The following is a 15,821-nucleotide window of genomic DNA, read 5'->3' on the forward strand; positions in this document are numbered from 1 at the left end:
TCATTTGAAAAATCTTATTGCCTAAGTACTTATGTATGTATTGTAAATCGCAGTATTTTAAGGGGCCCTCAATTCAAACTTTTTACAGAACTTTTGAATTCCACCACTGACTTGTTTATTTCTCAACTTCGCCTTTCTACCTATGATGGCCTGTCCCATTTGATTAGTCCACAATACCCTGTCTGTTGATTCTGGGATTTGAAACATGTCAGCACTGCTGTGTAAATGTTGATTTAATTTTATAATAGTTAAGGTACGTACGTTTTTATTCTAATAATGAACAGAAATACACCACCGAAAGTCAAACAGGTAAAGTTGGGTTTTCAGATTCTTTTTTTTTCAAAGTAGGCCTCAACTCTTAATGACTGTGCGTGTTCCATCACTATAACAACTCAAAATCAAATGAGAACGAGTTTTAGTATGCTCCAGTATATGTTGGTAAAATGTGATGTTTTAATCCTGTGTGTTTTCCGATCCCTTTATTAAAAAACATGGGGGAAAACGAAAGGATTACAGTGTGACACCATAATAAACGAATCTTGCGTGAGTGTATTTGTGCGCGTCAATAATGCAGCCTATATTTCCACATGGTTATAGCAGCCACTAGTTGAAGTAAAATTGTGAAGACTACATTGAAGATTGCAGTATACGCTACTGCAAGTCGTAGACTATTCATGATCTCATTTCACGTTTAAATCATTGACTGAATGAGCAACTGTCAATGAATCTTCGCTGAAATAAAAGAGGTAAGTTGCATCGCAAAGAAAGTAGGTAACATTTCTTACTTTCTGTATGCAAGTGTTTGCAGGTTAATATACTCAATACGCGGGACCTACCACTACCAATTTGGATACTGGATACAATGTTTGTGCTGGCGAAACTATCGATAGCGGTGCGATCCACTTTGAGTTTTGTATTCTTTGATAATTTTTGCCCTCACTGTAAGAAATGTATCTTGTCCATGCAGTTTAACCACCTACGCTGAGAATACTGCTGGGAATATTCCCAAGGACAGCTTCTGCCAGATGGTTAGACCAAAGGATTTAAGTTGAATGCTATTCTTAGATGGGGGGATTCTTGACTGGGAGAAGTCGACTGAAAACACTATCTGGGTTCTTAAAGCAATTATTTAGAAAGGCTATATGGTTTGGGCAGTTACAGGAACTAGCCGTACCTTTTAGAATAGCTGATTCTTAATGCAATTTTGCATTGGAAAAATGATATGTATGTTAGGGCATGTTGAAACCCAACCCGTTAATGTTTTGCTTACATAAGTGTTTTTTGTTTTGTTTTCTTGAACTTTTAGAAATGCAAGTAGCCAGATCTAGGGAAGACGGACATTGACAGTCTTCCTACTCCACCATTGCCTTAAGTATATGGTCACAAAACACAGAAACATTTTTGTTAAGTTTAATTGAATAAGTTAATAGTGATTCACTGTATCCTAATGTTCAACTGAAAAAGTCAACCAAACACGTTTAATGTCTTAGGACCATTATATCAGCTTAAAGGATGGATTATTTGTCTAATGACTCTCTCATGGCTCTTTCACTAAGATTGAGTTCTGCAGTCAAAGGAACTCCCCTATAGAAATTACAGATTGCGTGTTGACTTACAGACTTTGAATGTCACCAATTATTGCCTGTTTGTGAAATGTCACCAACTCTAATTTTATTCCCAATTCCCTTGTCCTTAATGCCTGCTATTCCCTCACTGAGATTTTCATTGAGAGGAATCATGTCTTGGTGAAAATCTGATTGAACTATCATGTTCTTGATCAGTAAATCTGTGGAGACATATAATCATGACATTTTATTTAGCATGTATAGCACTTTGAGATTACTTTGGTAATGAAAAGTGCAATGGTAATTTATGGAAATAAAAAATTAACCATTGAAAAATAAGGGGGAAAATATGTATCTACATAAGAGAGTAGATCTTGACTGCAACGTTTTCAAATTGAGTTTAACTTTGCACGTTTCAAGCTCAAAGAAATGACACTGGGGTTTGTCAGCAGGGAAAGATTAGCAGATTTTCCTGCTGACTGCAAATTCTCTGCCTTGTCCCATGCTGACAGTCACCTCACGTCTTTTGCTATTGACTCGGTCTTGTATGGGATGGAGTTGTTAAAGTCACACTCAATGATGACATCATGCACAAATCTCCGGAGGATTTCTCAGGCAGCTCATTCATTAATGCTTGCTTGCCTTACATTGCAGCCCTCCAAATGGGTTAAGAGACTAACAAAATATTTGGGTGTGGTTTTTAATGGAATGTACCAAATTGGCTGCCATCTTGTGAAAGTTAGCTGAATCATAATGTTGCTGTATGCAACATTGTGGCTGTGGGCATGGTCATTCATGTGGAGGTTATGATGTATCACTGATCATACTTGATCATAAAAGGTAAATGGTAGCAGTAGGGTACAGGGGATTCTTTGCAATGGCTTGTTTAAGGACACAATATATATATTTTCAATTTAGCTAGCCAGCAACCTTTCAGGTACATATTGATTGCTCCTGCCCACTAGGGTATCTGCTGTCCCAATTATAACCAAATCTGCAGAATAATCTCAATGGAACTAACATGAAGAACTCATTAACTGATGTAAAGTAATACTGTGTGCAAAGTAAATATTGTTTAACAGGTATTCTTAAATAATGGGAACAAAAACAACCTTTTAGCTTAAGTCCTAGGTAATACAAAACGTTGAAGCCTAGCAAGAATGGAATTGAGACTTAAAAGTCTAAAAACCTAATGAAGGAAGTGAACACATTTTCTTTTAAAATCATTTTTGAAATTATAATTGTCCAGCACATTGTGATATCTCACAATGGATTAGCATTTGTGATGATTTTCAAATTACCTTTATTTTGTTTGACCCTGCCCATGTTTTAGAGGATTGAAATTGCAATGTATAATTTGTAAATTGGGACTCCCTGGCTGATCTATAAAATGTGCTGTTATATATGATGCAAGCTTATTTGTAGATCATTCAACTGGCAGTAGCCTGCAGTCGTCTTGATGCTCTCTAACTCTCCTGCTCAAGAGTAATTCACTTGCCTGGAAAAATCTAAAAATAGCTATTTGATCCAACTTTGCAAGAGTAGATGGAGTGGAGAACTGAGAAAACAAGAAGAATGTTTTGCCCAATGTAAATACTGGCAGTTCTATTTGGGCTGTATCTGGGATGACTACATTTTTGGCAAAGCTTTTGCAAATGGTAAGATAAGGTGTTGCATTTTATATAACAAAGTATGGGAGAGACTAGTATAAAAAATAGCATTACTAACTTCTTCTCTGTCTTATCCCCTAAAGAATTCTCCCACCATTAGTGCAATAAAGAAGTTTGTTCATTGGTAATGTTTACATATGGAAGTATAATAATTACTGTAATGTTTTGCCTTGTTGCAAAGCTTTAGAACATTTAACAGTAGTTCTGTGCCCCCAGTAAAGACAAAACCGAGAGCTTATTTGTGATAAGTTCGAAGTGTTATTGAAGGGGTGTGGTGTAATTCAGAAAAAAGTGTTATTTAAAAAAATATGAGAAGTGAATGTGAAGTAGCTGAACATAGAGCTAATTATTAGTTTCTAATCGTGATGATTTGTGACTCTTTGTCCACTCCAGAGGTCTGGTTATGACTAGGAGGCCAGGTTGCAGTCTGTGAGGCCCTACTGTAGCTGGAGATGGACACCCAGAAAGAGGACATGGAGGGTTTGTGGTCACTCCTGTCATGGCTGGCCTCCTGTGTGATAGTGTTTGGCGGGTCCCTGCCCTATGTGCCACAGTACCAGGAAATCCAGAGGAGCAGCAACACTGAGGGATTCTCTACCCGCGTCTGTCTGCTGCTGCTCATCGCCAACATCCTACGTATTTTCTTCTGGTGAGAGAGACAGGGGTCAGCCTGGACTGGTTACATTCATCCCTGTTTGTGTACTTCCTGTTAAACCTGCACGTTTGAGCGAACAGTCCAACCTAAATGTACCAAAACCTGCACAAAGTTTTGAAGTGTGTTTGCACGTTGTCCTAAAGAAACTAGTCACTGGAGGTGATGGGACAACACTGCTTACACCAGAGGTCTCAAACCGGTTCCACGGAGGGCCATGTGTCTGCAGGTTTTTGGGTTTTCCTTTAAATTGGTTCCCAGTTCAGACCTAAACAACCAGGGGAGGGTAGAAACGAACCAATTAGTGACCTAATTAGTCAGTAAGTACAAGGTGAGAGAACGAAAACCTGCAGACACTTGGCCCTCTGTGGAACTGGTTTGAGACCCCTGACTTACACTGTTTTTATGATGACAGTGCGTTGAACATTCTCTGTGTGTAGGTTTGGGAAACAGTTTGAACTGCCATTACTCCTGCAGAGTGTGGTGATGATCATTACCATGCTGGCTATGCTCCAGCTCTGCTGCAACATCCAGCAAGCCAACCGAGTCAGCACCAAACAGCACCATTTCACAGGTAACCAACCTAAACATAACCACGTCAGACAAATAACATTTGAACACCCATCGTTTAGCGGGTTAATAACAATGTAGAGGATCTCAGTTTCAAAACTCCTGCCAAAAGAGGGGGCTATAGGAGAAGCTATAATCACTCAGTACGCCTCTCTCTCTCTCTATCTCTCTCTCTCTCTCTCTCTCTCTCTCTCTCAGGCAGTTTCTGTCTCAGTCTTGTGTCATTTCTTGTTTTGCTTTTGGATGTTATAAATGGTACACAGTGTTTACGCCGGAGGTCTTTAGAATTGAGTGATGATCTTTTAGATGTAATTATGAGGATTTGTGTTTGAGGGGAGAGGGAAAATGTTGGATAGATAGAGTCACTGGGCTGTCACATAGAAGAGATTAGCCTGTTCTGAGCTCTGGGGGGCGAGAGAGGGAGTGTGTGGCCAGTGGCTGATGTGTCATCCATCAGAGAGTGAGATGGATGAAAGAGCTAAGCTATGCAACTTGCTGTACTGTACTTTAGCCTCTACCATACGGGGGGGGGGGGTTAAGGAACTCCAGGGTCCGTCCAAGTAATGCTCAACGTCAGCTTCTGTAGACTTGGTTTATGGGTAATTGTGTCTTCACACAGGCACGCGGGCTGATTTAATCTCTTTCATTACATTGACTGCGGCATTCGTAAGGCAGCTTTTTTATTAGGCCACAGACTGAGAAGGGAACCGAATGAAATCTTTTAATATTCCAATCATTTACAGGAGGATGTGTTATCCCCAACCACAGCACACATATGATGTGTCCATCATGTTCATTGGTTGTTGGAGAGGCTAAGTCATTGATGGGTGTTATGTCCTGATGTGCCATTGAGATCCAATGCCGTCTCTTCATCATTTGGAGCATGGACACCTGTTTGTACTTACTACCCTGACCGTCAATGACTTATGTAACGTTTCTGCTTTCGTGTTGTAGTTTCTGTTTTGTTACTCCTTAGTACTTCATTATAAGTCCTCAGTTCTCCCTGTGCCTGTGTCCAGCCTCCTTCCTACAATGTTACAGCAAGGCTATTCGGCGTTAAAATAGATTATCAGTTCCCTTTATGCTGTTCACTCTGTACAACATTACCGAGTTAATGCTGAAACTCCTTAACTGAAAACCATGATACCAGCATCAAACAAGGCCAGATGAGAGCTCCGCCGGACCCATGCCTTCCAGATGCTATGAATAACATTGCACTGGTTTTCATTGCACTGAGAAGTACAATTCCCAATTTCTTGTAAACTAGCAGGTAATAGGTGATTTTCCTATGGACATTGTGTGCAAAATGTTATGTTGTTTTTCTTTTCTGTCACTTGGATAACTGGTGGTTACCGAGATGGTTGTTAAACAAAGTGACGATGCCTGCCACTGGCAAACTCATGCCTATTCCCCATGTGTTTTCCCCATGTTATTCACATAAACACATTTCTCGGCTTGGGACGTGTCCTCCTTCGATGGCAGGTGCTTGTTGTTTTGTGCCAATTCATGTGACCATGGACATGCTTTTAAGTCCTCGTCTGACCTTTTGCTCTTGTTTGTGTTAGAAAATGCGGTTTCTGCTGAGTTTTCTTGTGGTGAAATATAGACTTTGACAGGAATGCCTTGGTAAACAGATGCCGTCTATATGGGCTAAAGTGTCTGTCAGGGCAGGGCCCTCGCTAGGCCTGACCATGAGCCCTGGGGAAAAAATACACAGTGTTTCCCAAGGGGCGCAGCGGTCTAAGGGACGTCTTCGTAGTGGCATACTGTCCACCACAGTCTAGGTTTGAGGCTTGTGTGGTGTAGCTGGGAGCTCCGTGGGTCAATGCGTATTGGCCAGCCATTGCCTGGGTTGGGGGGTGACTGGGATTTCCTCGTCGCTTCGCACTATAGCGACTCTCTCAGGTGGCATTTGCAAATGCGCTGAGGTCACCAGGGTTTTGCAGCTGCCTCTGCCTGATCTGCGTTATGCTCCGTGAATGTTGGGGGAGTGCTGCTTCTCACGCTGACTGGGCAACCATTCACACGAGGAAGCTCTGTCTCCAGAGAAGGGGCTTACTGCTTGCATCAATCAATGATGCCTGTGTGCTGTGTCAACCTGGATCATGAAAATGGTTTCTGAAGCTCTAGAACCTGTTCTGAATGAGGAAAGCTCCTCTGTCCTTCAGAAACTAATCTTTTGGCATTCATTTATGAAAATATGACTGATCATGCAAAAACAATTATATTTTATTTGAGGATAGGGATCATATGAAGCCATTTATTATCACACAGTTGTTTGGCTCCTTTTTAAATCATGGTGATTACAGAAATCTCCCAAATTGCCCTGATCAAAAGTTTACATACCCTTGAATGTTTGGCCTTCTTACAATCACACAAGGTGACACACACAGGTGAAAATGGCAATTAAAGGTGAATTTCCCCCACCTGTGGCTTTTTAAATTGCAATTAGTGTCTGTGTATGAATAGTCAATGAGTTTGTTAGTTCTCACATGGATGCAATGAGCAGGTTAGATACTGAGCCATGGGCAGCAGAAAATAACTGTCAAAAGACCTGTGTAACAAGGTAATGGAACTTTATAAAGATGGAAAAAGATATAAAAAGATATCCAAACCCTTGCAAATGCCAGTCAGTACTGTTCAATCAGTTATTACAAAGTGATTGAACACTTATTACGAAGTGATTGAACAATTCAGGGATCTCTTGATACCAAGCCAAGGTCAGGTAGACCAAGAAAGATTTCAGCCAAAACTGCCAGAAGAATTGTTCAGGATACAAAGAAAAACCCACAGGTAACCTCAGGAGAAATACAGGCTGCTCTGGAAAAAGACGGTGTGATTGTTTCAAGGAACACAGTACAACGATCCTTGAATTTTTTTTTGCTGCATGGGCGAGTTAACAGAAAGAAGCCTTTACTGCGCCAATCCCACAAAAAAGCCTGGTTACAATATGCTTGACAACACCTTGACACGCCTCACAGCTTCTGACACACCGTAATTTGAAGTGATGAGACCAAAATAGAGCTTTATGGTCACAACCATAAGGGCTATGTTTGGAGAGGAGTCAACAAGGCCTATAGTGAACAGAATACCCCATGGGGGAGTTCTGATGTTTTGGGGGTGTGTGAGCTCTAAAGGCACGGGGAATCTAATGAAATTGTATGGCAAGATGAATGCAGCAATGTTATCAGAAAATACTGGCAGACAATATGCATTCTTCTGCATGAAAGCTGCACATGGGACGCTTTTGGACTTTCTAGCACGACAATGACCCTAAGCACAAGGCCAAGTTGACCCTCCAGTGGTTACAGCAGAAAAAATTGAAGGTTCTGGAGTGGCCATCACAGTCTCCTGAGCTTAATATCATTGAGCCACTCTGGGGAGATCTCAAACGTGCAGTTTATGCAAGACGACCAAAGACTTTGCATGACCTGGAGGCACTTTGCCAAAATGAATGGGCAGCTATACCACCTGCAAGAACTCTGGGCCTCATAGACAACTATTACAAAAGACTGCACACTGTCATTAATGCTAAAGGGGGCAATACACTGTATTAAGAACTAAGGGTATGCAGACTTTTGAACAGGGGTCAGTTGATTTTATTATTTTTGATATTTTTTTGTGATTGTGCCATTCTGTTATGACCTACAGTTGAATGTGAATCAGAGACATGTGTTTTGCCTGCTCACTCGTGTTTTCTTTACAAATTGTATATATATTACCAATTCTCCAAGGTTATGCAAACTTTTGAGCACAACTCTAGGTAGGTTGCTCTTCCTACCTGCCACAGCAGATGCCACCAGTGCTCAATTACTGTAGCTGTGGCTTTCTCCGGGTCTTGGTCCCGTACACCATCCTCATTCCTCCCACTTGCCCCTGGCCACTGTTGTTGTCTGTGCTCCACTGGGCTGCTGGTCTCAGCTGTCCTCATCATGGGTCCAACATTACCATTGATTACATTAAAAGGTACCATGTACTGGTACGACCTCTCTTTCTGCTTTACAAAGATTGTGTATAACAATAATTGAATACCTTGTTTACAAAGAGACGCAATCATGTTTCCTTAATTTAGGATACAACCCCTGAAATGATGTTGTGCTATTCGGACCTTACTGGGGTTGATGTTGGCTCTGTGCAACACATGAATGACTTTTCTCTGACCTCCACTGACTTCCCTCAGGCCCTACATTTACTGGTTGCCCTTATGATGCAGGTTTTGGATGGGGTGAGTAAAAGGGGAATTGAAATACTGCAGTGTGCTTTCGTGACCTTTTTAGAACCTTTCCTTAGTTGCATAAAGCACTGCAAAAAAGGATGCATCAAACATTACAGCTATGAAATATGGGAGTTACAGTATCGCACTGATAGAGGGCAGAGTCTGTGGAAGGAGAATTTCCTATACCTCACAGTCTCAAAGAAAGGTTGATGTGGTCAATTCTCATCTGTGTAAATGTATCTCACCTGGCTAGATGCATGTCATCTGTCTAGAGTGGGAAAGGGAGATTCATTGTCATTCTCTGTATTGTGTCTGGTATAAGCTCAGGTGTATTCCTTAGATGAAGACCTTGTGGCTAACAGTTCCTCTATGGGTCAGTTGAGGTTGGATATTTCTCTGTACTGTTATTAAAGCCAGCTCTGGCCTTGGCTGAGCTAGAGTGAACAACCTGCTCTAGGCCTATCATGATAACTTCACCTCAGGTTTTTACATGGACAAGGCCCTCTTTCCTTGCACAGCCTCAATCCTAACCAGAATAGAGATAACGGTGTTCATGTATACCTGCAACGATACATATTTACCTCATAGGCCTGTCTGATGATATTAGGAAGCACACGCCACTTACCATCCCAAGTACATCTTCAGCACTCAACGACGAGCGGTCAGTAATTCCTTAGTCACGATGGAATCCATGTGTTTTTTTCCTAATGAAACAATAGAGCCCCCTAGTGGTCACAACAGGACTGACCATCCCGTCTGTTCACATTCAGTGTCTTATCATTTTGCATGTCACTCTCTAGAATGATGAGGGAACGGGCGTATTGTCAGGGTTTGAATTATGGGGGGGATTCAGTGGTTTGACCCCCCCAATTAAGACTTGGACCCCCCAAAAAAGGTAAAAACAACAGGTCGGGGGTGTTGAAACATGTTTATATCGTTCTTAACAGTAATCCTAAATATTACAATATATTGACCATATTCATGGCTGGAAGAATCTTGTAATACAATTTCAGACAACCCTAAAGTGGACCATTCTATTTCTTAACCTTCATGTTATTTGAACGACTTGTCTGCCTGCCTCACTCCCAACCTCTCCCAGCGTAGCAGTGGCTTTTTTTAATGATGGCAACAGGTTAACGGGAACCATGAAGACATATTCATTAATTTAATACATGGTTGGCGATACACAGAAATATTGTCTTTATGGCAGAGAATATTACACACAGTATTACACTGCAATTGAGTCAACATTTCTGTGTATCGCCAACCTTCTATATAATTAATATGTCTTCATAGTTTCGTTTTATCTGTTGTAGCTGGGGGGGCTTTAATTAATGACACACAAAAGACGCATGAGTGACATACCACAAATTCCTGGCAAAAGTTGACCAGATATTAGGTGACCAGATATTAGAACTGAAAACCGTGGACATTTACATTTGGGAGACCAATATATAATTAAAATATCCAATGTTATTATATATGAAATAAAAAAGGGGGACAATTCCGGGTTTCAAGTAATTAGTCTAACTGGCACATTGTGATCAACATAGAAAACAACAATACTACAGAAACACTACAGACAAGACAGAACTGTCTGATCTGATCAGCCATTCAGTGGTCCTGGAGTCTGGGTAGTATAAGAGCAGAAGAGAATTTGAGTAAAATTGAATTACAGAGACAATAGACTTTTTCTTGTCCTCCAATCTTTCTCCTCTTTTCTTCACTTGTCTTCCTTTGCTTCTCTTTACCTTTCCACCTCACTCTTCACACACTCCTTGCTTCACATTTTTTTCTCCCTTATATTCCCTTCTCCCTTTCTTCTCCTTCCTCTCTAACCTTTAATAACAAATTGTACACTATTAGATAAAATACTTTGTTGAACAGATTCCCATTGCTTGCCTAATTGTTGTGTTTTATCTTAAAAAAACATTGTTTGGAATAATAAACTGTCAGGCTCTGTAATCATATCTTTACTGAACCTTTCCTCCTGTCTCCTTCACTCTTCTTCCTATTCAGTCTTCCACCTCTCCTTCCTCTTCACTATTTAACAGAAAAAATACTAATGTTATCCACGAAAATTTCTAAATATATTTTCACACTACTTCTTATAATGCCAAACCATTAAAATTGTAATCTACAAATAAAGATTATCATAATTTACTGTGCATTCATTTAATAATCATATTTTCAAAATAGCCCATCCACGTTTACACATTAAAGTTTTATTTAACCTTGCTAGTATGACAGTAGCTAACTAACCTAGCTTGCTAACTTAGTCTACATAGCTAATGTTAACTAGCATAACTTATTTTAAACCTTATAGAGCAGATCATCTATCCAGGGATTTTCCTGCATATAAAACTCAAAGGCAGCTTCCCAAAATCTTGCACTTCCTCTGTGTGTCGGTATTGGTAAAATAAAATGTTGCACTCATACGCTCAATAGCCTACCAGAGAAATACTGCAGCGAATATGACCATAGCAGTGTTGCTATTGGCAGTGTTGCCAGATGGGTAGGGTTCCCCCACAATTTTTTATGTGATTCCTAGATCTTTGAATAAATATAGTTTTGATGTTCAATGGCTAAATGGTTTTGGGTAGCTCAGACATAATGAAAAGGGAATGATATGCTCTGTATGCTAGAAGCATTGTGGACCCAATGTTTTTGGGAACTTAGGAAAATAGCCAAGCAGAAACTATAGGCTGGATGCACTTAAATCCAATAAAATGTTTTCTAGTCCTAGACAGGCAGAGGAGAACAAAAAAAACACCTGAGGGTAAAATCCTACATATGTAAAAAATATCAAATATGTAACATGTTAATATGTTAAGAATAGATTTATTGCTGTTTTTTTTTGGTTGTTATTGTATTATGGAGGACATTGTAGTGTACATTAGCTGCTCTAGTGGACATGGACAACAGGGCAGATATAACACTGTAATAGTTTTCTTTTTCAAGTGGCCAGATATTATATAAAGTATATCAAAGAGGGAAATCCGGTAGAGCCTTGGGTAGCGGGTGTTGGGGTACTACCTTTGACCAATTTTCACCCAGGAAAAACCCTGTCTATGTATTTAATAAATACATTGTGACATTATAACATCACTAGCTTGTATTTCAAACGATTAAAATCTGTCTTGAAAAGATGTTTGTGGAAATGTTGTGGGTTCACTTGACACTTGTTGGCTTCTGGCTGAGGTTTCCACAGCAGTTTTCTCTAAGACTAGCCTGATCAAGTGGTGGAAGAGTGAAAGCTGCTATAGCGAGCAGCCCCCTCTGTTGGCCAAAACAAGCACAACGCGATTGAGACGTCAACCGGTAGGCTCTGCTGTCCGGTCTTCCTTGCCACTTTGCAGTCTTTTTTGAATGCACAATTAAAAGCTCCAGTCGGTGACCACGGTGCCTGGGACGTCTGGTCACCCTATGATGTGGTGTGATGCTCTCTCCCTTCAAGGTAGTCTCATGGTTAAGCTAACACGTTTAAAAGTAATTTATTCTGTTTTAAACTGCATGGAAATGTAACAATAGAAAATTGCTAATGTGTTCCTGAGTTTTGCCAGTGGTTAAGGACGTTATAAATGGTCGTTATTTCTGTTAAATCTGTCTGAGATTTCCCCTCATTTGCATTTTTTTCTGTCTTGCTGTGTTATTTCTATGTCTAAATCTCAAATCGCATACTTGCATACTATAAAGTATGTCAGATTAGTAAGCAAGAAGTTTAGTATGTCTCAAACCATAGTATGCTGAAAATAGAAAGTTCCTGGATGGTATACTATTTCTGGTGGATTTTCTAAGTATGCATCCGTGTATATGCTTTTTGGGGTAATATAGACCACAACCCACACAATTCGCACAATTCTCGCATCTTGTCACTTTATGAAAAAGTCAATTATCGTCACCTACTTTATATTGATAGTTATTGTATCAATGTCATTCATGTATGAAAGATAAACAAATGTTGTTGTGCCATGAAATTACATTGCTTTGGCAGTGTAAAGTTCGTATTCAATCCCACTAATAATTGCTCATTCCAACTTGTAAGATACTAGTATTACTGGCTAATAAGCTCTTAAAACGGCCAGTGGCAAAAGCCACTGCACTTCTCAAACAATTAAGGAAACAGTGGAATCCAACATCAGTTCTCGATGCACAAAATACATTAAAGATCTAAATCTTCATTGTACATTTTGTAAATCTTTGACAACAAAATGATGTCAATGGAAACCAATGGAAACCAACCGATTCAGGGCTGGATTCAAACACTGAAAATCAAAGTAAACAGTTGAAATCACAGGCTGTTCCAACTTGCATGAATTTCATCACGGCAACTCATAATGTGACTCAGTAGTGTGTATGGCCCCCATGTGCCTGTAGGCATTCCCAACAATGTCTGGGAGGCATGCTCCTGATGAGACAGGTGATTGTGTCCTGGGGGATCTCCTCCCAGACCTGGATCAGGGCATCAGTGAGCTCCTGGACAGTCTGTGGCGCCACTTGGCGGTGTCAGCTGCACCGATACATAACATCCCAGAGGTTCTAAATTGGATTCAGGTCTGGGGAACGTGAGGGCCAGTCAATGGCATCGATGCCTTCGTCATCCAGGAACTGTCTACAAAATGTTGCCATGAGGCCAGGAATTGTCCTGCACCAGGAGGAACCCAGGGCCCACTGCACCAGTGTAAGGTCTGACGATGGGTCTGAGGATTTTTTTTGCAGTATATATACTAAACAGTGCGCACTTCACAATCATCTGCGAAGTACGTACTTGTAGTATGTTGTATGCAATTTATGTAGTATTTCAGCTCAGGTTTATCAACCTAAACCTCTGAGGTACATGTTTTAAGGTAAGACTGATTTGATAGAATCTTTTGCTTTAGGCTACTTTGAAGACCGAAACATTAGCCTAGCTACTACTTAAAGGCATAGACCACCCAAAAAGTAGCCAAATTTGTCAGCCGTTTTCTTACCTTGAAAATAGTCTAATAGTCTAAGTAAGGAAACAGCTGACAAATTTAGATTATTGGGTGGTCTATGCGTTTAATGTTAGTCAGGCACAGATCTAGATGCTGTTTGGTATTAATACATTCGCCTACCTCTTTGGCATGTTGATGGTGTCTTTGGTTCTGGTACAACATTGTGTGGGTCTGTGTTTGAGTGAAAATTATGGTCTGCCATTATGTGTGTGTGGGAGTCTTACTTGCTGTAGTTTTGCTCTAGGATACTTTCTTGGTGACCCATGACTACAAAGGTTGTTGTGTGGTTCGTGGCCCATGAGCTGGTGTAATGGATTGGATTTATCATCATCTGCAGACATTACGTTAAACAAGCAAGACACTGTAAGGATTGTAAGACTTCAGTACACTGAAGCACATGCCTGCGCTCTACTGGGTTGCTTTCATGGCCTGGACAAAAAGTTGGCCCCCTCCTATTGTCATTGTATAATTCACACTCTGCATATTGTTTTTGACCCCGAGGTAGGCTAAGCCTCATTAAGGACTGCTGTGGCGGTGTCTCAGGGGAGTGAGGTCGGTGCGAGTTGGCTGCTGCTCCGTGTAGAATGGTCTGCTGTACCTGCAGTGTGGGCTGGGCCTTCCTGTCGGTCTGCTACTCAGGCTGCGTTATCTGCATTGTGCAGCATTGCAGCAAGGCAAATCAGGTATGACCGCTCTGAGCACGGAAATACTTCATTATGCCCTGGCATTTACATATAGAGGTGTACACTGTGTGTAATTAAAGCCAAGATAACAGCCTTTTAATTAACAAGTCAAATGAAGCTACGCAAGTGCGTATAGGCGAGTAGAGAACGGTTGGGCAGAATGTCCACAGTATCCAACTCTCTTTTCTTTCAGAGTTAGTTTTGCTGAAGTTAACTGCATTAATAGGGCGTGTGTTTATCCACATCTCTGGCTGTGGGCTGGAGAATTTGCAGTAGCTCTCGGTGTGTGTTGGGTGATATGCCCAGTGCTCTGCTTTTGGAGTCAGGCGGCTGCCACCTGTTACTCCCACAGGGTCATATTCATTATTAAAAGGGCTGGGAATACCAGGAGACAGTGGTGAAAGACTATCTGGGTGTGTTTGTACTTGGTCTGTGTGAATATGCAGGAGATGTTTTTAATGGACATTTTTGTGGCGCCCCAAGCTATGTTATAGTGTATTGATGTTGTACAGAGTTACATGTTGGCTTCTGTCCACATATTGACAGTGGCTGTACTGATGGGCTTGCAACTGTTTAATTAATTTATCTATATACAGTGTCTTCAGAAAGTGTTCAGATCCCTTCTCTTTCTACACATTTTGTTGTGACTTCATTTCAAACTGCTGACATACATTATTTTGCCATCACCACCCTGACAATGTCATGAACATGTTTTCAGAAATATGCACCAGTAATCTCGTGTACGTAAATATTCAGACTATTTATTCAGTACTTTTTAGAAGCACCGTGGGCAGTGATCACAGCTTTGGATCTTCTTGGTATGCCTCTACAAGCTTTGCACACTTGGATTTGGGCAGATTCTTTCATTCTTCCTTGCAACTATCAGATTGCATGGTTAGTGTCACGATCTGCAGCTCTCCTCACAGGTTTTCCATGCAGTTTGAGTCCTGGCATAGGCTGAGATAGTCAAGGATATTCCCAGAATTTCCACCCGAAAGCCAATCCAGGGCTGTCTTGGCTTTGTGCTTCGGGTCATTGTTGTGCTGAAAGATGAATCTTCTCCCCAGTCTCATGTCCTGTATGTTATAAATCAAGTTTTCTTCAAGGTCTACTTTGAATGAATATTGCTCCATTCATCCTTTCCTCAATCCTGACCAGTCTCTGTGTCCCTGCCACTTCCAAGCATCCCTACATCATGATGCTCCACCACGCAGAAGGTATTAGCCAGGGGATGAGTGGTGCCTTGTTTTCCCCAGAAGTAGCTTTTGGCATTCAGGTCTAATAGTTGGAATAGGTCTCATCATGCCAGTTAATCTTTTTCCTCATGCTCCTTCAGACGGCATGTCATCTGCCATACACTCAGGAATGCCCTCTGTCTGATACTGCTTACATCATTTATCTGCTCGGTCAGGTAGAGTGAGTAGTTGTTTAGCGGCAGGTCTTTCTACGCAGTCCTTTTCCAAGTCAGAATCTTTGTCCCACCTGAGGG

General features: G+C 40.9%; 1 protein-coding gene across 1 annotated transcript in view; it reads left to right on the forward strand.

Annotated features, from left to right (window-relative positions):
- The first annotated feature begins 251 nt into the window (after positions 1-251).
- si:dkey-246g23.2 (solute carrier family 66 member 2) overlaps positions 252-15,821 on the forward strand; it is a 55,546-nt gene continuing 39,976 nt past the window's right edge. The window contains exons 1-4 of the mRNA XM_010884156.4: positions 252-309; positions 598-746; positions 3,629-3,884; positions 4,328-4,461. Coding sequence (XP_010882458.2) covers positions 3,688-3,884; positions 4,328-4,461 — 331 coding nt within the window. The 5' untranslated portion in view covers positions 252-309; positions 598-746; positions 3,629-3,687. The remainder of the gene's footprint in view (positions 310-597; positions 747-3,628; positions 3,885-4,327; positions 4,462-15,821) is intronic.

Source organism: Esox lucius, chromosome 19 (assembly GCF_011004845.1).
Source record: "Esox lucius isolate fEsoLuc1 chromosome 19, fEsoLuc1.pri, whole genome shotgun sequence".
NCBI lineage: Eukaryota > Metazoa > Chordata > Actinopteri > Esociformes > Esocidae > Esox > Esox lucius.